The following is a 27,382-nucleotide window of genomic DNA, read 5'->3' as shown; positions in this document are numbered from 1 at the left end:
ATTAAAATTTAATATTAGTAGATAAAATCCTTTGTGGTATTATAATAATTATCTAAGCACATAAAATTTTCTTTCCTATTTTTAAAACTATTTTAATTAATTTTCTTGTCATTTATGCTTATATCTTATTATATAAATCATTTTCGCATAACAAAGTATGTATGTTAAAATATTTATGTTTTACGTCATAAGCTAAATCACAAAGATCTATAAATATATTTAGATAATTTAAATTTAAAAATAAATATAGAGATATCGTACTACATATATTCAGATGTAATAATAAAGTAAATGTATCTAATACGTAATAGGATATTAATATTTATTAAGCATCAAATTTATTATTATAAATATGTATAAATGTATGTACATGTAAATTATTAAATTATTAAAATAAATATTAAAATTTTTAAATAATTATTATTAAGTATAGGAGTAGAACTTATTTATAACCGTTTACTAAAAACATACTTCGAATGCTGTTATCGGTGTTTTGTAATATCTTCTTTTCTTTTTTTTCTTTTTCCTTTTGAACTAGTTATTTTTATTCGCATCATTCAATGAAAATTTTAATTTGTTTTATAAAACGTATTAGAACAAATAAATTCAATAATAATTAAAAATTCGTTTAAGTATAAATAAGCGTAATAAAATCGATTCGTATGACAGTAATTGGATAATTAAAATATGATTTTTAACCTACACTTATAATGAATTCAATATAATACTTTAAAATAACGTCGTGTTTCTACTTAATAAGCAATTAAATTTGTACATATCTCTTTAACAAACCCAAATAAATTGCTATTCTAACAAAATCACAGCCATCTTAAAATATTTCGAGAGTATGTAACAAGCTTTTGTTAGATAAAACAATGTTTTTTTTTTTTTTTTTTTTTAAAGAAATTGCTTGTCATATTATTAAAATTTCTTTATTATTTATCACAGATCATACGATATTGTAAATTCGTTGAATATTTGGGCTTCTCTAGCGAATGATTCGTTTCGAGATAATTATTATTCTAAAATTATTTAATTATTCAAATCATTAATAGCCTGAAGTATTCTTTTAACATGTCCAACTTTCGTGATACCCAGCTCTTTCAGATCTCGCCTTGCTAGAGTTAGCAGCTCCCTTCCCCTTATGTCGTGAGATACAAAGTTTTCCGAATACTCGCCCAATTGTAAATTTTCCAACCAAGAGCAAACCTCTTGTACACCCCAAATGGTCACTTGATCGCGATTAGGGTCATGTGTCCCTGATATCAAACCTGCATTATTGCCCGAACGACGAAACTTTAGCCAGAATAGTCCCCGGTGTCGGTTCTTCTTATCGTTCTATAAATAAAATACGAATCGATTAATCTTTACTCACTGCAGGACTATTACTATTTTTAAAATATTTATATATTTTATTTGCGCATGAAGGTAATAATTGTCAGCAAAGTATGGACGATAAATAAAGAAAATAATTATGAATAGTGTGTAAAAGAAGCTACATTGGTTTATAAATTTTTTTTAATTATCACAAAATTTATGCACATTACCTGTTCATCTACAGGAATGTTATGTAAGTATACAAGTCCACAACCTCGTTCGTCAAATACACATTTACGTAGTTCTTGTTCCATCGTTGCTAAAGATATGGACAATTTATTTTCCAAATCTTCACGTAACTTCTGCAGTATTTTAATAGTTAGTGTTTTTTTTTTTTTTTTTTATCTAAAATTGTAAATGATATTTAAAGTATCAATAAATAAATAATATACCAAATTATGAGCTTTATCTCGAAGAAGTTCACAGGATTCTTCATAAAGTTGCCTAGCACTGGAAACCACTTCCGTAACAACTGGTCTCAAATTCGGCTAAATACAATGTATAATTACAAAATGTTACCACACTTAAGAATTCATGTATTAATTTGAAAAAATATACTAAGCAATACCCCTTGTAAAATTTTTCCATCAGGGTGAAGTTTTTCTAGGGCAATAGCGGTTCGCCCAGCTATCTGATACAGTTCTGGCTCCAAACTTGGATGAGAAATGATCAAAAGCTTTACCCACTTGACCAGAGTTGTAACGACTTCGATAAAACCAAGTAATACAGACATCTCTTCCTCTGTTAAACTAATCTGCTTTTCCTCTAATTGTATCTGACTTTGTGAACGCGAAGAACTGCTCAGTGTTGATGAAGATTGCGTTATGGATGAAATGCAGCTACGTTGCTTTTCTTCCCAAGTTCGAAGTGACGTTTCGAGAGCCTAAAAAATATGAATATAGTTATAAATAATTTGAATTCTTTATTTTGTAATTATATTAATTAAATGCGAAAGCTTGCGTTATGAATTTTCGAAGAAACTTTTTATTTAAAATATTATTTAACATCTGCTATATTGAGAGTAATATTTAAAAAAATTACTATTAAGCAAACATTTGAAAATATATTCACCCTATTTCTGTATAGCATTTGCATTCGATTTTTGTGAATGATCCTAATAATGCCTGGTGGTTGTAACCAAGCTTCGCCGTCTACTTGTATGGGTACACCTTCATCTCCTAAGATATTGATCTGTATACTTTGACATTGAGCAATTCGATGATGTTGTAAATTTATTAGTCGAGAAGCTGCCATTTGAACGGAACCGAAAACCGCAACGACTTCGAGAATTCGATCATCAAAGGACGGGGCAAGGAATAGATCACCTTCTTTGGTTCCACCCCAAAAATTTGTGCCACCCATGAAACTAAAATATTTATGTCCTTTTACATAGCTTATAAAATATAAAAAATTCAAAAGTAATTACAATTTTTCTGATAAATAAAAATTAATGACCAATTAATGTTATATTTTGCACTTATATATCACTCCTATATTTAATTATTAATTTTATATAATTAATATTATTTACACTCTCTTCCTTCATTTAATTCACAGCCTTTTCTAAATCGAATCACCTGTTCTTATTGACCTGTTCTATCTACCTAATTACAAGAGAGTGATGCGGTAAGTGAACTTACAAAATCAGTATAGAAATTTTTTTTTTTTTTTTTGTAATTTACTTCAATTGGTAATTTTTGTAACATTTACATGAAATTTTTAGTCAAGTTAACTATCGGCAAATTATAAGTTTTTAACGAATATATAGAATATATTTAATATTATCTGTAAGTACCTTGGAATATTTAATACCACTATGCCTTGTAACGAAGGCAAAGGAATTCGTTGTCCGTCACATTCGAGTTGTACTCTTTGATCAAGATTTTTATAAGTTTTCTGAAGCCATTGTTTTGATCCTAAGACCCCATACCACATGTAATTTTTGGCACGCGATCGACATTTTTCTGGATGTTCTTCTCGTTTATGATGAAAATCCAAACTAATTTTTGCATCAATTCCAATACCAAAGTAATTATTCATAACGCAACGTTCAAAGTAGCCTTCCCTAAAATTGTAACAAATAATTCTTATCCTATGTTCTTTTGCTATTAAAAACATGCATAAAAACAATTACAATTTTATAAATATTATGTTAAACATATATATTACATTAAAGTTTCATCTGGATCCATTAATGGAGAAACTGCTGCACAAAGAGCATCCGCATTGGCAAGTAAAGCTTGACTTATTAATCCACCACTTACATCTAAAATAAAATTAAATGCATATTTAATGGTCTTCTTACCATATACTTAAATTATATGTTAAAGTATAGTTTATTTTTATTATTTTAAATAATAAAGATCTTATTAAGAATTTACTTGGCCACATTGGTAATCTAACTAATGGATTTATTATTGGAAGCTTCTTAATATCATCAGTCTTATCAATAGATTTTGTACGTTCATGTCTCAAGCTTAAACTGGAGCCTCCGAACCTTGCCGCCGTTGCTGCTAATGAAACGACTTCGGATGCTTTTAATAAACTACCACTACTAATACGACGTGATGCCTGCGGTGAGCATCCAGTACCTTCTGGTAATTCCACACTCACTAAAAAAATGGTTTTTAATTCAATTGGTTGTCTTCTACTACATTTTATTTATGTCATTATCAAATATATATATATATATTTTTTTGTATTTAAAATGTATTATATCTCATAAAAAGTATTAATAAAGAGAATTTATCGATTTTAATTTTAATAAATAAAAATAGTCAAATATTTAAAAAGACTTATTAGATATTATTAGGTAGAATTCAACGATTTGTCATAATTTAATACTTCATATTGAAAAGTGTATACATAAAAAGGATCGTATTTAATAATTTTATTACGCACATTTTTCCATACTCTCTCCACTGTATCTACGAAAATGCGAACCCAGTTGATAGAAATTATAATCATTCTCGTTTTTACTTTTTATAGATACAGACGGACTCGGTGGATCGACAATTACGCTTATCGCTGGTGGAAATTTTGGCGAATTATTATTCGATGGACTTGAATTCGATGTCACTGTAAATCGACACACAGAGGCATTAAGAAGATCTGACGGCTTTCCCTCTTCGTCGTCCTCTATACTTTCATTATTAGACTGGTCAATTCCATTTGTATTTTCGGCAATTTTACCGAATGGTTCGATTGGTCGTCTTTTTAACACATTCTGAAATAATATTGAACTTTCAAAGTCAAAATTTATTAATTAGAATAAAACGTAATTTAAACCAATTCAAAGATATATAACATTTATTGCAGTTTAAATATAAAAATTATTTATTATAAAATTTTTAATTATTCCTCTTTTTAAAGGATGTATTATGTTAAGCTTAACAATGCATTTATTTTTAAGTATATAATATTTTCTGATATTGTGATAACAAATTTAATATTTTACAATAAAGCTGTTGATCATTAAACTAAACATCAATATTAATAACCATAATAACGAATAATAAAAGACATTTAAATGAAAAGCCTTTCACCTATTCAACCTACTTTGGTATTTCTTGACATCTTGAAAGATCTTCTGGCAATGTCATTACCCTCAACAAACTGAGCTAAACTACAAAATTTTTGAGGCTTTTCCAATTGTTCTGACTCCAAACCTTCTTTTACAGAATCGTATTTTTCTCCAAGCATTGTACTGATCAAATCTTGTCCCAATGAGCTTAAATCATCGATTATACTTTCTGAATTAAGAATGTCACTTGTGCATAAGTCAGAATTTTCTGCTGAATCTATGTGTCCAATTTCAGAACTATCGGAAGGTTTTGTTGAATCAAGAATATCACTATCTATCTGACCTAAAAAGTATCAGATATAAATTTTTATAAAACTATCAGTTTTTTGACGAATCTACTCTAAGAAAAAAATTGAAAAAGTATGTTTTAAGAAAAATCATGATTATAATTAAAAAAAAAAAATTACAATTAAAATAGTTAAGCATGTTTGCATATGTTATTGTTCTTACTATGAGAAAAAAATTTTTTTTATAAATTATGATTTTCACATATAAAATTAATCTGATATTACACCAGAACAAATAAACTAAACACAAGTGAAAACATAATATATCTAAGATATATATATATATATATATATAGAAATATATCTGTTTTTGAATATGATAATATTTTCAATTGTGATAATAGTATTCTAATTTCTTTTATCACAATTAATTTAAATATTTAATATTTATTAAAGTGACAATAGTCACAGGCTTAGTGCAGTCTACAAAGTTGTTCATTTTAATTTATCTTCTAACATTTTTAGATACCATGCAATCTAAATTTAATAGTTTTTTTCTCAATACAATGCTTATTTCTTAATAAAATGCTTTGACATTTTTTTACCAATTTCACTCTCACTGTTCTTCATACCGCAATTTTTAATGTCAAATGAATCCGAAATTACGCTATCTGAACTAACAATGCTATTAGTACAACTCTCTCTATAAGTTTCATTTTTATGACTATTCGATGATCTTGTATAAGGACATTCAGAAGAAATATCTTCCGATGGTACAGAATCTGTATCAGGTGATATAATGGCATCCTGTAAGTGAAATCAAAAGTGATATTTATTTTAAAAAATTTTTTGATTTTAAACTAATAAATTCTTATTTTTTACAAAAAAAATTAAAAATATTAACTACTAAGATTTTTCAGCATGAAACCGTGGAATACATTGTTTCCAAATTAAATTTAAGGAATAATTTTTAATAATAATAAATATGTCATTTGGTTACTAAAAAGTAAATTAAATTGTAATACATACTTGTATGGTTGTATCATCCGAGGTTGAACTTGCATCTAAAGATATAGCAGCTGTATCCACTTTTTTGTTTAATTGAATTTCTTGTTCGATTGTATCAGGCATTTCGTAATTTTCTTGATTCAACCTCTGTTGTATTTTCAACTTATCAATCACTGATTCGAAAGTTACAGATTCAAAACTGAATACTCTACTTAAATAGAAAATAAAAAATTCCTTTATTTAATTAATATTTTGTTGTGGTATAAATTAATGATATGCATCTTAACTAACAACGATAACAAATATATAAATTAATAATCAAAATTTAATGACATAAATAAGTAATTATATAGAGTATTTAAGTTATCGTTATCATATATGTATTTTGTTGTGTGTTTGTGTAGATATATAGTTTTTAATAATTGTAGTATAAAAATAAAGATTAATTTGCCATAAGAGAAATTTAATTAAAAACGAATAATAAATAATTTGTTTTTTTTTTTCATATGTAAATAATTACCCTTGAAGTAAATTGGAACTATTTCTTCTACTATCGGCAAATCCATCTGGAGCTGGCAAAGTGAGCATTTCCTCTGGCTGAGAATCACGTCTTATATCTGGCATTGGGCTTAGTGACGCAACATTTGGCGTCGGTGATGAACACGGGGATGGTTCATCAGACTCAAGAGTTGGTGTTACGCTCAAACTTTCATTGCTGTTTTCCATTCGAACTTCAAGAATATTTTGTTGACCCCTCTTCTCTATGATTCGCAAAAGTGGGATAATTTCAAGATTTTAGTGAATAGTTTTATAAAACATTCTTAATCCTCATTGCAACCGTTGCAACCATCATCATACTTAAATTTAACAATTTATATATATATATATACATATATATATATTATTAAGATCTTTAAAATATTATCAGCTGATTGAAGAAATCTGCACGGAATATACTAGAATTTAATTTAAACATACCGTCTAATTCTCTTCCATTGCTTCTCGTTATCTTTATGTTCAATGCCTTCCCCGCACTATTTTGTTCATCGACGACCTGCTCCGTATGCTCCACTAATTGGCGAATCGCTCTTTTCAAACTGTTAGCCCTGTTATAAAGATTATAAAAATAACTCGACATGTATTATAAAATGGTGTACTTTTTTTTTATCTTTATTAAATTATTATTTTATTATATTGATTTGACTGGCTATTTAAATAAAATGAAACACTATCCAGTTTCTTTACCTAGATATTATAGCCTGATTTTCTTCGAAACCTCTCCTCTTCATACGCACTCTACTCAAATTTGTTATTTCTTTTTCTGATTTTTCGAGTAGACCTTTCTCTTGATCATCTGTAGATGAACAAGAAATCGAGGAAAATTTATCAGATCTCAATGTAGCTGTACTAAGATCTTCGCCGTTATCTGATAAAAAGCTCTCTTCATTATGAAGCGTACGTAACAAAAGATCGAGCTTTTGCTGAAGAATCTCACATTTCTCTCCTAATTGATGATCTCCCGTACTTAGACTCGTCTCTGATATACGTATTGCAAAATCCTTAACAGTTTCACATAAAACTCTATAAGATATAAACAGTGTTATAAATATATGTACTATCGAGCATAATTTTTGGTTTTAAGGTGTATGTTAGCGGTGAAAAACTCACTTGGCACTAGATATGACGATGCCCTCCTGATCAGAATGCAATATATTAGTAATGTGCATCATAACGCTATCCTCGTATTCGTGCACCATGTGCTGGTTAAGCAATACATCCGACTGATTAAGTATTTTGTGGCAAGGTAAGGAAATACTACGCTCGAAGGTCATGATACTCCAACGATCTAACATTTTTGTTCCAGCTTTTTCATATTTTTCGAGCAGATGAGGCAAATGCGTATCATCGTCGCAAGACGAACCCCAACCGAGTACTCGCGCTAAATCGTTACCTGTACCCAACGGTAATACTCCAACCTGACATTGTTTCTATAAATTATAATTTTAAATTTAGTTTATTTATTCTAATACTAACTGTCTCTAATTATTAGTTTTTCGTTGAAAGTTTGATTATATAATTTTAATAAATTTTGTTTACAATATTAGTATTGGTATTCATATAAATATTAATATTAATAATAAACGATTAATTGATTAATTAAGAAAATAAATATCTGAGAATATCGAAAAATATTAAGTTTCTAATAGTTATATTTGTCGTACAGATAGCATTAGCCTTTTTGTAACAAAAAAATTAATAATGGTGAACATTAAGTAAATTACTCACATGCATTCCCAATCGATCAATTTCAGAAAGTACCCAACCAACAGATCCATCTCCACTACAAACTAAAATTCGGAAAGGATCGAAATGCCGAAAGAGCCTCAGTCTGTATTTACACAATAACGATTTTTTTAATAAAAATGTATATAAATGATAGGCCTGAGTGTTTTAATAATTAATGTTAATTTATATTTTCCCAACAATGTATTTAAAAGTATTTAAAATAAACGTACACATGTACCGTTACAATTCATATTCACTTAATTATTCATTGCACAATTATCAATAGTACAGAATTTTACTTATACATTAACATTCTGTATGTCAAATAATCTAATTTTCCTATTGTTTTAAAATGTTTTATAAGCTACTTTAAAATTTAAATGATAAATTTATGTGAAATCTTTGTTGCTTTATTGAATTGTAATTATTTAAATAAATAATAGAATCTTACCCTGGACCAGGTCCACCATTAATAAGATCAAATACTTGAGCTGGATTTAATAACTGCTTAAATCTTCTGAGAAACTTAATTCCTTGATTATCACCAGATTTACTATTTACAAATACTAAAAGTGGACTACAACCTACTGGTCTAACAGCATCCCATGCTTCATCACTACCTTTAAAATAAATTATTTCTAATATTTATTTTGTTGTTATAATAATCTTTAAATTATAAATAGTAAATAAGTTATTTACTAATATAAATTTAATAAGTATTATTTGGAAAATATTAAAGCCTAATTATTATTCATCTTTTTAAAAGTAATAATTAACAAATATAATTGTATCTAATATATGCAAATATAATATTTAGGCGTTGAATCTTTCTCCAACCACAATGTCTTGAGATCAAACAGTGATGGTTGTTGAAAAAATTAAAAATATCTAAAAATCTATCAATCAATTTATGTTTTAAGTAAAAAAGTAACCTGAATTGAAAGAAATATATTTTTTTAGAGTTGCTACTTCTTATTTAAAATAAGACTTAATCCGTTACCAAATTAAAAAGCAAAAATATTTATAAATAAAATGAACAATTATAAATACATATTCTATAAATATTAGCCCTTGGATCAATATTGAAAAACACATTCAAGTGCAGAGGATTGCATTAACGGCTGTAAGCAAGCACAAGTGAACACTGAGTAGACATAATCGGAATGTTAAAGAGATGAATATGATGAATTACACAATGTGCAAGGAGTGTAGCGCGAAGGTTACAATACATCAAATGATTTATTCTAGGAATCAAAATGAGAAAAATGAATATTCGGAAAATTGTAGTCTGACTACAATTTTGAACTTGAATGACGCGCCATCGTGTAACAAAAGAGAATCTTTCAAGGCCAAAACTCTGAATGAAAACTGTCTTTTATAAAGTATTTTTAAAAATAGGAGTAGAGCACGTTGATAGTCAAAATTAGGATACGAAAAGGACGAATATATAAATCTGCGTACACGTGGAAAGGCGATCAATGCTACATGATGGTGATTAAATAACTATTCCAAATAAGCACTCGACTTGACTTATAATATCAGCGCACGTATCCCTCCTCCAAAGTGAATCGCTGCTCATGTAATACCGTTCGCGATGCACTATATGTGCATAGTTTGGCATGCGGATGGATAATTGCATCGTTCCTCCGACAATCCGCTTCAAGATACTACATCATACGTTCAGATAATGCATTCTAAAGGCATCTCACGTACAGATCCTTACTCCACGGACGTACTATCGCTTTGCATCGTTTCCGTTTGTACAAGCACGCACGTACATTTGCATATATTATACATACTTTGAGATATAACAATATTACACATATCTTACGTAAATTCGTGCTACATACATATTAACGTGCATTTATACATCGTATTTGTACACTGTATCCAGAACCCACCCATAAACGATGTACGCATAGTCGGTTCGTGACGAGTGCTCAGCCTCGTCACATGTTATATATGTATATGTATATGTATATATATATATATATATATATAAATTTTTTTTTTTTTTTTAATCTTTCCTTATAGAGCTATAAATTCAACATAGTCAAATCACTATGTTTTCTATTTTTTTATTTCTCATTTTTCACATTTCACAAATACTTATATTACCTATACAATGCAATGCAGTTGGAGGCACTACACTCAATTTAGCTGGTCCTAAAGGACATTTAATACTTATAGAAGGCCTACATGCTGTGTGTACTGTAATTTTGCACCATAAACATCTCCAGTCTTGTAACCTACTTGGTAAATGTATTTCATTAAAATTTTATTGATTATAATCAAATAATTTAATTTACAAAAATAATAATACCTTAAAACAGAACCACAAGTCTTGTCACAGATTATACATTTTGAAGCTACTGGTAAATTTCCTTCCATCCATTGGTGAGGCATGGTAATGTTCTAACATCATAAATAGTAAAGGTGAAAATTTTTATTTTCTCTTTGTTCAACTATTTTATTAATTAATGATATATTACAAACAATAAAGATTAATATTCATTAGTCGATAATTCATTATTTTATTAGAACATTAAGATTATAAAACAAATTTTGAAGATTAAAATAAATATTTTTACCAGTTTCATTTAAAACAATAATGAAAAATTATTAGTATTGTAAAATACTCACTCCATCTTGGTCCTCAATTATGTCTTTACCGATTGATGCTAATGTGGTCCATTTACAGTTGTTTATTGCTTTCGTACTACATCGCTTATGTACTTTATATTTACAAACTTCGCAACTTAATCCATGAGACGTTACTCCTGGAAAATTTTTGTTTATATAACAATTTACATTGAAATTTATGAAAACAATACAAAATGCTCAATAAATACAACTATTCTATGTTTTAAGATAAGTAGAATAATATGTTTGGCATTATATTTTAATATTTACGTTGAACAAAATTAAATTTAAATAAAAAACTATTATGATTTCAACATAATTATTAAAAAAAGTATGATAAAACCGAATTTGTATTATAAAATAATTACATTGAAATGTAGGTCTTTAGTGAATTATTTACCGTATAGAGCATCTCTACAAACGTTGCAATATGTTGGCCTAGCATGACTGGTTGCATACCATTGATGATGACCACCAAGAAGTTCTGCAGCACCTGCATCAGCAACAGGTCTATTCTCAGTAGCATTTTTGAAAACATCTAACCACTCTTCCATTTCTTGCCTGTTTTCACCACACAAAACCAGGGATCGAAATGGAGTGATCACCTATAATAATAAACGAATATATCATTACTATATAGTAACTATACTAGTAAATAAAATGATATTATAGAATGGTACAAATGATAAATTATAGTAAAAACACATTACTCCGATTGATAATTTCAGTAATTTATTATATTATATATTATACAAGTATAATGTGCAATAATATATAAAATAATATATACAATAATATGCGAATACACAAATATATTTGAATGCTAATTTATAGATTTCTTAAAAATTTAATTAAGAATTATAATTTAAATAAAAAAATTTATATATCACAATAATTGGATTAATTAAAAATAGATTTAATTATTTTTATTTTATGCTATAAAATTTTAATTTACAATTGTATTATAAATCTTATGCAAAGCACTTGCTTTATATATGTTAAATAATTTTCAACTTATTGATAATTTAATTATTTATTAAAAACTATTACAGCTTAGTCAATTGAAAAATAATAAAATTCATTTATTATTTCTAAGGATAGAGTTCTTGTTTATTATATATTAATATTATATAATAATACTTGTGATTGAAGAATCAAAATTGTCATAGTTTTAGAAAATTGTTGGTTCAGCAATTCGGCAAATTTTTTTTCCTTTTTTTTTTTTTTTTTTTTTTATTATTATTATTAAATCGATCTTATACATAATACATAGACATAATGAAATTTTAATCAAATGGAATTATATTCTATTATTTTAACTTTTTTTACATGTATATATATATATATATATATATATATATATATATATATAAAATAAAATGTGTAATAATTAATTGAATGAAAAACTAAATATATATAAAAATTTAAAGTAATTGAACAACTTTTGGAAAATTTATTATTTAAAGTATTTTAAATATTTTTAATATCTTGGAAACTATTGAGTTACGGTCTCAAGTTAAATAGTAAAATCAAACTAATGGTAAATATATACAACATATTTTCATTCAAAATAATATAAAAATAATTTTTTAACTAGTCACAATTTCATTCCAACCTTAAAAATGATTTTTTGCATGTGTACAAAACAAAGATAATAATATATCTAATTATATGATATACTAAAGGACTTTTTTTATAATGTACTAAATGATGTTATAGAATTACCGACTTTTAAGTTTTGGAATTAAAAAATCATACGATAATTAAATGCTTATTATTTAAGTTTAAAAATTTTAAAATTTCAATCAGAGAATGTAAAAACAGACATGTTACACAATTTTTATTTTAATAAAAATAAAATGTCATAATAAGATTTATTATCGATATGTATACTAAATATATTTACTATCCATACATCATTTTTCAGAATTTCGTATTATGCAGAGAAAAAAAGAGGGAAACAAAAAAAAATGGGTGTGTAAATTTATGTATAGGTTATGTTAAGAGTATAAATATCTATACTTTCAAATAAATACACAAAAGGAAACGTAATAAAAGAAATTTCTGACATAATTAACTAACAAATAGTACATTAAAGTGTACCTATTATAGCGCGTTGACTGACATTAACATGTTTATCGCTAAAAAGGAAACGAAATGCGATAATATCAAATTTTTACATTTTAATTTTATACTTATTTTTACCTTAAACCGCGATCTGAATCTCTGTTGTTTCGGTGGCATTTATAATGATCTTGCCGTTTTGACGGCATCTATGTACATACTTATCTATCCTTCTAAATCACATTTATTCGAAAAACTATTTTCAAGTACATCTGAGCTTCGAGATGCTGCTGCTCTACTCTAACCGCTTTTTTTTTTAACCCTTCATTCGTTCCCTCTTTCTCTCTCCTACATAGTTTCACATAAGCACCCTCTTTCTCGTTTTCCTCAATTTTTTCATATTGGCTCTCTGGCGATCTCATTTTATTTACATTTTCCATACATTGTAATTCATGAAATAAATAAAAATAAATAAACATAAAGAATAATAAAAAAAAAAAAACAACGATAAAAATTAGCTAAAGAGAAGCATTTATTACGGTTACAATCATACAAATGCATTGAGCAACACAACATAAATACATATTTATATAGTTTTTTTATTACATTTCTACTACAGATATATATATATATATATATATATATATATCAGTTCCAAATATATGTGTATATATATATATATATATATATTCAATATTATTTTATACAAAAATAATAAAAATATATTTTTAATTGACATTGTATAACTATATTCGTGTAAGTCTACTGTTATAGCTTTATATTTTAAAATATTAACTTTATTTTAAAATTTTGTATGTTCTATGTTATATACAGTCTATACTATTTTATACAAGAAGTAATTTATTTATTTGATTAAAAATTATTTAAAATATTAACTTGGTACAGTTTTATTTTACACTTATAATGAATAAACAGAAATTATATAATTTAAGAAATATTAAAAAATTACTTTTGTATATCTTCGATGAAAATCTAACTCTCTTGAGTTCAATTTAATAGAGAACTAATGCAACTAAATCCTTTCTTTTATCTTTTAACTTTTGTTTATAATTTCAATAGTTTAATTAAATTATTAAATTTAATTTTAATACGACTTTCATTTACAGATTATTATATTTTATTCTCTCTCAATCATCATATTTGTACTTTAGTTATTCTTGCCTATGCTAATTATTTTAAGTTTATTTTATAAGAGCAAAATTATTTTTTATATACACATAAAAAAATAAGAATATTGATTTTCCTTATTATCAATTTATGCATTGTCGATTTAACGTAAATAAAGAATATCAATTGGAGTCAATAAAAAATTAATTTTCATAGATTATGATGTGATTATGTTCAGTGGATTGATTAAACATCATTTAAAATGCATGAAATTAGACAATTTTTAATATATGTAAATATAGGTAAATAAATTAAATATTATATTTTCATTTTTCAATCTTTTTATTTATATAATCATCGTGAGATTAAGTTTTAATAACTATGAAATATATAAAGCACAATAGAATATTAAAATTTGTTGATTTTTAAATGACTTTTTTCTTATGAGATAAACTTTGATAATACAATATTGATAATATATTAATAATAATTGAAAAATATAACTAAAATTTTTTGTTTGCAATGTAGTAAAAGTATTTCACTATGCGATGAAAAATGTAATCGTGCTAAAAAAATTTAATAGACATTCTTATATTATGTAACAAACAAGTGAAAAGCTCATGTTCCAGAAAAAATTTATTACATGAATAAATTTTTATTCACTGGAATTTTGATTGCGCGGAACGCTTTTGAATTTGACTTTTCTAATTTGATTGAATTTGAATACTACTTCATGTGATATAAACATTTTGATGATTTTTTGTACATGCATTATATATATATATATATATTATAATTATTATATACAGTATATTTTCTATATATTATAATAATTATATTTACAACTGTTAAAGTAAAGGCATATTTTTTATACACTTTACTATTTACTTGTGATAATATATTTATTTCAATAACATAGTGTTGTTAGCAATTGAAATGAACGATTTTATAGAAATTTCTCTTTCGATAGCTCTAAACTAATAAAAAAAAAAAGAACAGTCGTAAATATATCATCGATGCACAAATAAATATTAGAAAAAATATAGTATATGTAAAAAATAAATTTAATTTATTTTAATGAAAACAGATTTACACTAATAAATTGTAATCGTATTAACCAACGACGTTAATATAAATCACTCAAAATTAAATAAATTCAATACTAGGAATTTTTTGAATAATATATTTTTATTTCAACCCTTGCGTTTCTTTATTACAAATGTACAGCTGAGCTCTTAAATTAAATATTTGCCAATTTTCCTTAACCAAAATTAAAACACAAATATAATTTATAAATACAAATTATATTGTAAAATATATAATTATTAAAGTTGATAAATAGCTTTAAAATCAGTAGACATATAAAGACTGTCGTCGATTTAATTTCGGAATTTCAAAATATCTATATGCACAGGCAAACACACCAGTTTTCCTAATTGGCCCAATTCATATCCACATAGCATGATTTTTTGTGCATACCACGTAATGCAAATCCTTTGACAAATTATGAGCAAATACATTCTAGTCCAATTAATTGAAAATATTAAATTTATTATTCATAAACTGTGATGTGTTTTTCATTATTATTCGAAAAATACTTTTCGAAGAATGCTTTGAAGTGAAAAGACTCAAAGAATGTTGGAATCTAATTTCATTCGTATGAATTACCTCTAGCATTAGTTTTAAATAATATTTGATAATTTCTTGTAAAGATAAATTTCATAAAATAGAAATAAAAATAAAAGCAGAATATTCGGATAAATGAAAGACATACTTTTTAACGAAATATATTTGTATTGAAACATAATTGAGGAAATAATTCCTTTAATTATCTCTCAAATATAAATAAAGACTCTTTTAAAGTCTTAATCATTATTCCCTCCAATAAGTTCATAAATTAATATCTTTAGTGATTATTTCTATTCTCGAGTATTCTCATAGATTTATCTTAAAAATGATCCACATACGTTTAAATTTGCGCATCGTATCATCCAATAAAAAGCGGGAATGTTAAATTGAATTATTATAAAAAAATGTGATGCCGGATATATCCAATATTTTCGGTTCGACGGGCAGGAGGCCTCTTTAGCTCAGTGGTAGAGCACTGGTCTCGTAAACCAGGGGTCGTGAGTTCAAACCTCACAGGAGGCAGTTTTGTTTTTATCTGTAATTTTCAGTTCTCTCTTCGACTTTTAAAATAAATTATATTTTTTTAGAAATTTGACAAATATTTTTCTTAATTTTTAATTCACCAGATTTTACTATCTAAATCAGCGATAAAATAATATATATATATATATATATATATATATATATTTTTTTTTTTTTATTAAAAATACTAGTCATTTAATAAAAATCAATTTATCCGCTACGACGACGATATAAGCTTTAAAGAAAACGCACGATAATATTAATATTTATACAATTTCATATTATATTTACCCGAGTTGTATATTAAATTTGCCTGTGTTTATATAGCTATAAAATATTTGAATAGTGATAATTAAAATGGCGAACAACTTTAATATTATTGTACAAACTTCAAAGGGTTTATTTTAAAATATAAAAGCGCTAGTTAAATATTGCTAATATTAAAATTCTTATGTTTATATAACTTCACTAGTATTTAACATTTCTAGCTTATTATAGAATACAGATTCTTTCTCGTAATATAGTTAATGATCCTATAACGAGCTTACTATTTATAACAATATGTGCATATATGGGTATATTGAATATATTAATGTTTATTATTTATATTAAGTTGGATTGCGTAGCTTAATTTTCAAAATAATTAGAATTTACGATAAACGCATGATCCAAAATTAATTTATTGAAAAATTCGAATCAGATAAAAATGGCTAATGGGAAAGTTAGCAAAATTAAGAATAAAATTTCTTTTGTTATTATATAAATTATAATTCGTATAAGTAATTTATGTCAAGTACGTAAAAACAGGATAAACGTATAATTATTATTAAAATTAAAATAGTAACGAGCGTCGTTAAATAAATTATAAGTACATTGAAATACTCTTATTAAGTCAATTATGATGTTCGAATGAAGCTGAATGTAACAAAATCCGTATTATAAACATGCAATGGCTTTTAAGATAAAAGCAATATAATAACAATTATGAGAATTAAACAATCGTTATATTATATAAAAACAATTCTTTATATATTACTTTAATTACTGTAATTTATTAGTATTATTAATAATTACGGAATATTAAATGTATCTATATACAATTATACTGCATTTCTATTCTATTCTAAGCTGAGAAGTTGCGAAGTTGAGAAGATATCACTCACGATTAACAAAATTACTTAACCTTTTACTTTTGAATATAAATAAAATGCTATTTGACTATATAATACGCAAGCGAAGGATGTTTATAATTTCGATACTAGAATAATTACGAAGCTGTTTATACCATGAAATATTATAACTAAATAACCAATAACCTTTTGACAACATAGTTCGATGATGAAAATAATTTGATAAATAATCAGAGACCATATTGAATATGATCGTCATTATATTAATTACAATATACGAGACGCTAAGCCAGTGAAGATTCCAATGCATTTAACTTATCTATTTAGGTGAAATGTCGTTAAGATCAATTCAGAGATACTGTTTGAAGTACTCAACTACAGTAAACGAACCCTAGAAAAGATATCAAATAATCCACTGCCGGTAATGTGAACGAAAATAGTAACTGATCTGATGATTACGCTTATTCCCTATGTACAACAGTATCAATGTTGAGAGAGAAATCTAATTGAAAGAGACGCTCTATCAATTAGTAATCGAGTGAAATCACAGATATTTAATGAATTGTAATTTAATCTTTCGAATAGAAAGATGGAAAGGGAATGATGACGTACACTCATTGTCCACTAACTGTAATTATCGAGCGAATTATTGAATAATCCCGTTATTATAGTGACAAAATACGCCGAAAAGGACTAACTAAAATAATTAAAAATCACTCTGAATTATATTTGATATTATATATAAATATATATTTGAAATTAATAGCCATTAGAATTAATGAACAAAATCATCATGGGACTATTGATTTTTGCTAAAAAAAAAAATAATAAATAATGATAAAATATGCCGTTTTATCAAATATATATTCGACGGCATTTTGTGAAACGTAAAAACAAAAACAAAAAAAAAAACAAAAAATCGAAATTAAATAAAATTCCAATAAAATTGGTAAATAGAGTATCTAAGTAGCGTGTTGAGCTTTTGCATAATTTGTATAATTCGTATCTAAAAGGAAAATTCACTCCCAGCTATTGAGCGACAGCAATGATAAATTTTACCATAAAAATACAAATCCCATGAACTCTTTAATTAACTATGATTAATAGTATCATATAATATCAGACACTGAATGCTCCAAGTTACTATAAGTTTATTGTTTTATAAAATATCGTCCTCGATAAGGAAGAACTGTTAAAACATTATCTCTGAAATATATATGACATCGCATGTAAAGGAAAAAAATTAAATAACATCTAGATCGGTCCGACACCAGGATTTTATAAGACATTTCTATAAAATACGCATAGAATAGTCGGCATGATATACTATCATGACTTAATTTTTCGTGTTCAAGTTGTGGGTAATCACTATTCCAACTATAGATTTATTGAAATAAAAATTAATAATTTCTTTCCGATAAACAGTCGTTTTTATAAAATCCCGAGGGCAACAAACGTCTATATTTACTCGTCAAGTAAATAATTAAATTTAATAACAGCAAAAATTTGTAAACGACTTGAACACCAAGTTTTTTTTTTTTACAATACTACTTATCCTTATAAAATATTACAAAACATGTCATTTGAATTTAAAATACAAAACAAATAAAGATATCATATTAGAAAAAGTTTAATAATAATTGTAATCTCTGTGATATTTGATATTACATATCATTAAGGACCTCCAATAACTAGTATTTAAAATAATAACAACAGAATTGAGTAACATCATTGTTCTGATATTGAATGCAATTAAAAGTAGGTGAACTTTGGTAAATATGCTAGATTGGCTTAGGTTTGTGCTTCGCGCCAATACTCGTAGCATCCAAGTAGCGCCCATAACTTGAATGTTAAAAAGATCCCCTTTTACACAAAAGTAATATCAAATTTTGCAAGACTAAATGAAACAAAAAGACTATATGTAGAAGTAGTTAATCATAAAAAATAATGAAAGAGAAGCTAAATTGTACGTAGCTCAAATGGAGAAAGGATTGAATGACAAAAATCCGTCGCAATCCGTAGTTAGACTATAAGACATTATCAATCATTGCGAAAATAAATAGTTGAAATACGATAGAAGGAAGTGCTAAAGATTAAACGATTTTCCTGAGATTTTTAAAAGATCGGATAACATGAATCAACGTGGAAAATTAAACTCGTTATAAATATCGGCAAATATATAAATGTACGAATGTTAAAAGTTTTTTTCTTCATATACATTATATAACATTATACAATAATATAATTAAATGAAAAATTAAAATGCGATCTTTTTTTTTTTTTTTTTCCAGAAATTTAACATAAGCTATTCATTTATCCATCAATTTATTTATAAAATAATTGACAATAAATTAGATAACAAAATTAATACTATACTATTGAACTATATTGAACTATACAATATCAATAATTTTTATAATTATGAATCAAAAACAGTATTTTTCAATTACATCATAATTATGATTGTAAAAATCTTTTCTACATTTGATAATATAACAAATATTAGAGAATTCCTTTATAAGAAATTATTAGAATTATTGAAATGAAATATTGTATTGAAATATTGAAATTTGAAAGAACAATATTTGCATGGTTTTTAAGAGATAATAACATTTTGTTGACATATATTACATATTATTTACTCTCTCTCTCTCTCTCTCTCTCTCTCTATATATATATATATATATATATATATATATATATATATATTCCAGTGAACTAAATGAAAAATGATTTAAAACTATAAAAATTGCAATGGAACATGTATTATGAGCAATTTCATTAAAATAGAAAGTAAATGCCAAACTTACAATATATAAAATTTTATCGTTTTTTCAACTTTCAAATCAAACTTTTATACTTCTGAGAAATTGATGCTAAAGATAATGTTAATAGTAAAGATGTTTAGAAATTAAATAATAAAATTTATTTATCATTTTATTCCAATTAAAATTTATTTCAAATATTGTCTTGTTCAAAAAAAAAAAAAAAAACAGTTGAAAAGAATATCAATTTTTTCATTAAAAAATGCATAAATTAAAAAATAGTGTTTATTATAAATACAACTAATAATAAAATATTGACGATTATTATCACGATCATAATACAATTACTCTATCGTAATTCGTTATAAGAACAGAATGAAATAAAACTTTTATATTTTCGTATCAGATATAAATGCATGAATTTCGGGCAAATTTAACAACTTAGAGACTACGCGTACAATCACAACCAATAAAGAAAGATTATTATTTGGTTACTATAATTTTTATTATAATTTTATTTTCCTTAGACTTTCGATGTTATTATATAATATCTGACAAAAAATTGAACTAGAAAACATCACCTAATGATTATTTGAATGGACAGAAATTTATCTATTCTGTTAGAATTCCGTTTCAACGTTTTACATAAAAACAATATGCAAAAACAACAAATAAAATAAAAGGAAAATTTCACAACGAAAAATTTGCCTAGTAGACTACCATAGTACCATAGCTAATAATAGTCGATAATTTTGTAAAATACACCTTCTTATAAAAAAAAAAAAAAAAAAAAAAAAAAAAAAAAACAGAACGAAACGCCAAATTACGTGATTATTAGTTTTGATAAATATTTGCATATTGACTCCAGGATGGATGAATGGTCAAAACAAACAACTACTTTACAAGTACTTTAAAAACTTATGTATTTTTTATAATCATAATGTGTAAAATATATCGATTCAATATATCGCTTGTTATACTTGTTCATATATTAACGTAAAAGGCAACACGCAGTTATATAACATTCAATAGACAGATAATCGTATCATCAATTTCTATGAAGCTGCAACGATTATTCATAAAAGCCATTTTCTTTTAAAAATATATGGCATGATACATTGTTAAACAACTATGTTTATATTATCATAGGTTAGTGGCTCAATATTTTATCTAAATTTGATCCTTATTTCCTCAATATTATTACTTTTTTTCTCCATATCTTTATAACCAATTAAATAGATACTAATTAAATCATTACCAAAGAGTACAAGATATTATTTTCTGAATTTCAAAGTACGGTAATACGAGAGCCATGGAGCGATAAAAGTTATTATCTTTAACCTAATATAAATTTGATGAATAGAGGAGTAATAAAAACCATATATTTTCAATTTGTCCATATATTTTTTTAACAGTTACAAAAAACCTTTCCTTTATCGTTTGTTCAATTATTTTAACAAATTTATTTTAAATTATCCGCTTATTTTCGACCAAATATTACATGAAAAGATACATTTAATTTTTTGAATTTGTTCACGCACGTAACTATTTTTATTTTTTATTGTTACATAGTATATTATCATATATTTCAATAATGATATTTAAGCTTTAATCTTTTAGTAATTTCTTGATCATTTTTTATTCTTTTTAAAGACGTATTAAAATATTTATATTATTTTAAATCATGAAAAAAGATTCCTTTTCAATTACATGCTCGGCCTCGCACTATTTTTCTAATTTTTTTTCCCCCCTAAATTATGAATTTAGTACTTTTTAAAATTAAATTATAATTTAAAATAAAACTAATTTAGACATTATCCAATTTTTAAATTACAATTGCATAAATTGCCTTTAAAGTAATTATTTTTAAATAATTATTTTTACTTTATTATATTTAAATTTAATAAAAAATTCTTACAAACTTTAATATGCACGGTTTTGGTTGGTTGAATAAATTTTATTATATTCTAAAATTTATAACAAAATAACAAAATATATTAAATATTTATAAACAATTAATATTTAAAAAATAGACCGTTTATTCATAATTTATAAAAGTTAAAATATAATACAAAAATGTCGGTAAATTATTTTTATATTAAATATATTTTCTAGTTATTTAATGTATTGAGTTTTTATTATTAGATAATAAATCAATAATTATTAAATGCCTTTATACTTTAACTTCCATCTTGGTAAATAGAAAATCTAGCAAATAAATGTTCATCTATTATTCATTCTTATTCTTTCTTATTCTTACGTATGTCAGGCATAAAATCAAACTGAAATTGTCAATAATTTGACTTTAAAATACACAATATTAAAAACTACCTATATATATCATCAACATTTCAACCGGCATTATCCAACCTTTACAAAGCCACATTTGCGTCATTTAGTCCACGACCTTTTGACCTGGAAATCTAGGAAACGACGTGCGCCACACTAATGGTATAGTGGTAACACGAAAATAATAGAAGAATCATGTGTGGGTGCGCACGCGCAGTTATTATAAATAAATAAATAAATAAATATATATATATATATATATATATACATATATGTATGTATCCATAATCGCACGCGCTCGTATGTGTGTGTGTGTGTGACTACGTGTAAGGATGTAAAGGAGAAAAAGATAAAACCGAAAAGAGAGCTCCAAGAATCATCGATCGACTGTGGAATCTGCTATTGTGTTTAAATAAGTTTTTACTTTATCTTTCTTATATTTTTGCATGTAAACATACAGCTCAATGTACCAATATTTGTTTATACGATTTGCGTGTTCTCAAAGTTTATCTGTTTTTATAGTTTTTTGCCAATATCAAGATAAATTGGTTATTTCATGATTATTTTATTATAGTATAATTTAATATTTTTTAAACTCTCATAGTTATTAACAAGAATACATTAAAGTCTAAACTTTGTATATTTTTAATATTTTAATTATTAGTAGAATTTTAATACATTAAAAATCAGATCACTTGGACACTTTAAGGGGTTCCTTAAATTTTAAAACTAAAGCTTCTATACCAAATATTAAAAGTGTTATAAACATTGAATTGGTCTTTTTATAAAATTTTGATAAAATTAGCTAATCCGATATTAGCAATCTATTAAAAAAAATTGTTTTAGCATCGGTAAAAACAAAGAATTAATATTTCAATGTATTAGTCATTAATATATTGATTATTTAAAAAATTATTTTTATTTCATATTTCATCGACTTTACATAACAAAACATTTTATAAATTACTTTTCCATATTAAATAAGGTATTTTTTTATAAATTTTTGTGTACAGAATCATATATCCATAGAAAATTTTAAGGAAAATATTATTACCATTCTTCAATTAAAGATTAGTTAAATAAAACTATCCATGCAACTAAATATGTGAGTAAATTAATAAAATGAATTTATGTAGCAATAAGCCATCATTGAAAAGAGCCCTTGAAAGCCTCTACCACCCACTCATCATTCTATATATTTATCTGTATGTGTATTATTCTAGCTAGAATTAGATTTTTTTATCTATTGAATTCTTCCCTTTGTTAATCTTTATTATTGCCGTTGTTAGCACAATCAAAAATATAATATAAAAAATAGACGTAATAAATGTTATGTAATAATAATCATTTAATTATTAAAATTTAACTATCTACATATTTACAATATAAAGTATTCAACATTATAATATATATAATATAAAATAAATATTAAGAAGCAATCGTTTAATTCGAGAAAAACGTCGGCAGATGATATCATTGTCATTAATTCCCATAGATTAAAAATAATTTAAACTCCATCGTTCCTCAATATAATGGATTCGGCTTAACGAAATATTTCAAATATTTCCAAACTTTAATTATTAAAAAAAAAAAAAAACTACTTAAAATGACTATGTAATTCATAAGAAAATTAACATGAAATAAATATGATACCAAAAATTTAGAATAATTAACCGTAAAAAAGAACAAACATATATTACCAAATTATTCTTTCAACGTTCGATATTTTTCTCGTTTACAAGAAAATTTGTCGTACGTATTACAAATATTGTCAATTTTTATCAATAATTTATGCGTCTATTCCTTGTGACCTTAAATATAAGAATAGACTATACAATAGGCCGGTAGTACATATACGATAACCACATCGAATGTCCTGTACTCAATGGAGAAAATGTTATCGAACTTTATTTTGCCCAGTCAGTTATTTAACTAAAGTCCTTTATCTTTTATCATAGTTGACAATCTAATATTTTAGATTTATTCTTTATCAATTATTAAGTTATATTATTAAGTTTATTATGTTAATCGAACTTAAACTGATAAAATATGCATTAATTGTATTTATTTTTAATTTATATATATAATACGAGTGAAAGTAAGAATATTATTGAATAATTATTTTGCTCATTTAAAATGATGAATTATCGGAGCGAATCGACCGATAACATTCGCATCGCAATATAATCATTTTTATATTTCTGATGGATGATGAAAAAAAAAGAGCATTATGTTAATTAGAATAATACTTAAAAGCATTTTTCCATTAGTGGAATAAGACCAATTTTAATATATAATATAGTATAAATTTATACATCATGTATATGAATAAACTTGAAAACATTAGTTACTGAAATATTTATATTGTATTAATAATAATAAAAAAACATACAGAATTCGGTGTCATCATTTTTGTCTTCAACGTTGATCAGTGTTATAAATAAATATAAATAAATATATATATATATTATATATATATATATATATATATATATATATATATGTATACATGTAATTGTCAGGTCAGTAATTTATTGTTGATACAAAATTTTTATATAATATTTTTTTTTTTAATTAATGAAACGTTCAAGATTTATTCGAATCGTATAATTAATTGTTAAGCAATTTTAAGAATGTACAAAAAAAAAAAAAAAGAAAACTAAGTCGATGTAATGTAATATTTAATTTATAAATAAATTACCTTATTCTTAAAGTACTTGATCAGTAGAAGAAAGTAATCACGTCAGACATTATCTGAAACAAAAAAATAAAGTCTTACCAAATAAAATTGTTTAAACAATAGGTTAATTCATTCACTTACAACATGTTAATACATTTAACAATAACTTAATCACGTTTATTTTATATTTTTATATTTAATAATAGAGCAGTAAAATTGTTTGTGCATTTATTTCTATTTCTAAAAACTGCTGCAACTTTACAATATGCGTTTAAAAAAAGTGTATACATTTTATATTGGCAAATATTTTAATTATGTAATATAATTTCTATGTAATTTAATTTGTCACATTTATTTGATAATGAAGTAAATAAATATTGATGTGTTAAATACATATTGAGTTACATGAAAGGAAGTGGCATGTAAATTGAGAATTCCCGAAAGTTAGGTTTACAACGTATATTTAAATAAATGTTTTTATATTAAATTTAATCTGGTTTATCATTATATTTGAATGTATTTTAACATAAATTAATAAGAGTAGTAACTGGAAGTTGAAAAAAAAAATAACTAGATGATTGTATTATAAAAATTTTAAAAGTATAAAAACAATAAAAGTAAAGTAGAACTAAATTGAATATGAAAGAAAATTATCTATAATAAGAGTAAAATTATAATGGAGTAATTAAGTAGAAAAAAAAAGAGGAATAGACGAAAATATAAAGTTTTTTTTTTAATCAACTTATATAAACTAGTGAAAGATAAATACGTAATTGTCTGTTTAAATATACGATGCACATTACTCATTGTAATATTACACCGCTACATATCATTGATATTTCTCATAGTACAACGCATCCCATTATCCAATACCTTTATTTGTTTATCACTATTAACAAATGAGAGATCACGGCCATGGACTTAACAGGTGTAGTTCATATTTCATTCTGGAAGATGAGTCTTGAGCTTAACTAGCCCCAGACCCAAGAAAATCGATACACTTGTCTAAACTATTACGTCTTCTGCTTTACTCTCGTACGAAAAATAAATGTGTTTCTTCATTAGACACGCGGTATGGTTTGCAATATCTGGGATCCTATGAGGACACTTGATCAAGTCATATTTTGATAGTCCCTTTCTTGCTCTTAATAATTAAGAGAAGGCAATGCTATTTTTGTATTTAACCCAAAATCTACCCTGTTATTTGTAAGAGAACTTCTAATGAGATATTTATATATGTGCCGGATATAAGTATAATATAATATTGAAGATGCGAAAAAAAAAGTTTTCTTAAAGAATTGCCAAAGGCATTATTACTTCTTTAGTCGCCTTGGGACCTGTTTCGCTCAAAAAAATTTTTTGAGCATCAACGGAAAGCATCCGACAGATTACAATAAAACCACTGTGCATAAATCTTTTTTATGTATAAACAAATGCATACACGATTCAATGTTTTAATATTTGTTTTTATGGCATTGGAAAAATATATTATCTTTCGTGAAAACTTTTGACGTATAAATGAAAATTTAAACTAATTTAAAATTCATACTTTATGTAATCCAATATAGAAAAAAATTGATAAAGCATTGTATTAAAAAAAAAAAAAATATTAATAATAAATAATGTTAGAACGGCAAAACATACTTCCTACTTAAACTTAATTGATTCATATTTAATTCCTATTACTGTCCATTATAGGATTTCAAGTTACTATGTAATTAAAATAAAATTACATTTTTAAATACATTCAGGAATGTTTAATATTCTTCGATATGAATACTTTCAGTCTAAAAATATATGAATAAGAAGGTACACATAAAATTTATAACTTTATTTTTCAATTATAATACTTGTTGCATTATTAATTAATAACCACTTATATTATTAATTAATTATATTAGCTTGTATATGAAACTATTAGGTAATTTAGATAATTATGTATCAAAGAATTAAATAAATCTTAAATGCATATCAAAGCTCTAGGTATAAATATATTTGAAAGTAATGAAAAATAACCTTACAGAATTTAATGAAACAGTAGAAATACAGAC

General features: G+C 25.0%; 1 protein-coding gene and 1 non-coding gene across 2 annotated transcripts; one reads left to right on the top strand and one right to left on the bottom strand.

The window, feature by feature from the left end:
- Nucleotides 1-913: 913 nt before the first annotated feature.
- Nucleotides 914-13,492, bottom strand: LOC105365201 (diacylglycerol kinase eta). The gene is made up of 23 exons (XM_011503302.1): nt 13,330-13,492; nt 11,525-11,729; nt 11,125-11,261; nt 10,805-10,896; nt 10,600-10,730; nt 8,933-9,101; nt 8,482-8,584; nt 7,864-8,183; nt 7,441-7,776; nt 7,174-7,301; nt 6,716-6,956; nt 6,217-6,403; nt 5,793-5,994; nt 4,936-5,243; nt 4,279-4,603; nt 3,759-3,989; nt 3,547-3,643; nt 3,173-3,442; nt 2,449-2,743; nt 1,946-2,260; nt 1,770-1,865; nt 1,548-1,679; nt 914-1,338 (listed from the first exon to the last, which is right to left on the bottom strand). Exons 1-23 carry the CDS (start codon nt 13,366-13,368, stop codon nt 1,033-1,035), a joined length of 4,665 nt encoding a protein of 1,554 aa, XP_011501604.1. The 5' UTR covers nt 13,369-13,492; the 3' UTR covers nt 914-1,032.
- Nucleotides 13,493-16,395: 2,903 nt separating this feature from the next.
- On the top strand, nt 16,396-16,467 carry TRNAT-CGU (transfer RNA threonine (anticodon CGU)). Its single transcript has one exon. It is a non-coding gene; the product is annotated as a tRNA-Thr (tRNA).
- The last annotated feature ends 10,915 nt before the right edge of the window (nt 16,468-27,382 follow it).

Source organism: Ceratosolen solmsi, unplaced genomic scaffold (assembly GCF_000503995.2).
Source record: "Ceratosolen solmsi marchali unplaced genomic scaffold, CerSol_1.0 scaffold63, whole genome shotgun sequence".
NCBI lineage: Eukaryota > Metazoa > Arthropoda > Insecta > Hymenoptera > Agaonidae > Ceratosolen > Ceratosolen solmsi.
The sequence above is the reverse complement of the archived record's forward strand: the minus strand, read 5'-3'. Positions and strand labels throughout refer to the sequence as shown.

Bases quoted from the DNA above. Each gene is read 5' to 3' on its own strand.
- LOC105365201 (XM_011503302.1), bottom strand. From the start codon at position 13,368: ATGCCACCGAAACAACAGAGATTCAGATCGCGGTTTAAG. The intron at 3,990-4,278 runs GTGCGTAATAAA...CCATTTTTTTAG, and splicing joins TGGAGAGAGTATGGAAAAAT to TGAGTGTGGAATTACCAGAA. The intron at 1,339-1,547 runs GTAATGTGCATA...TTTTATTTATAG, and splicing joins ACATTCCTGTAGATGAACAG to AACGATAAGAAGAACCGACA.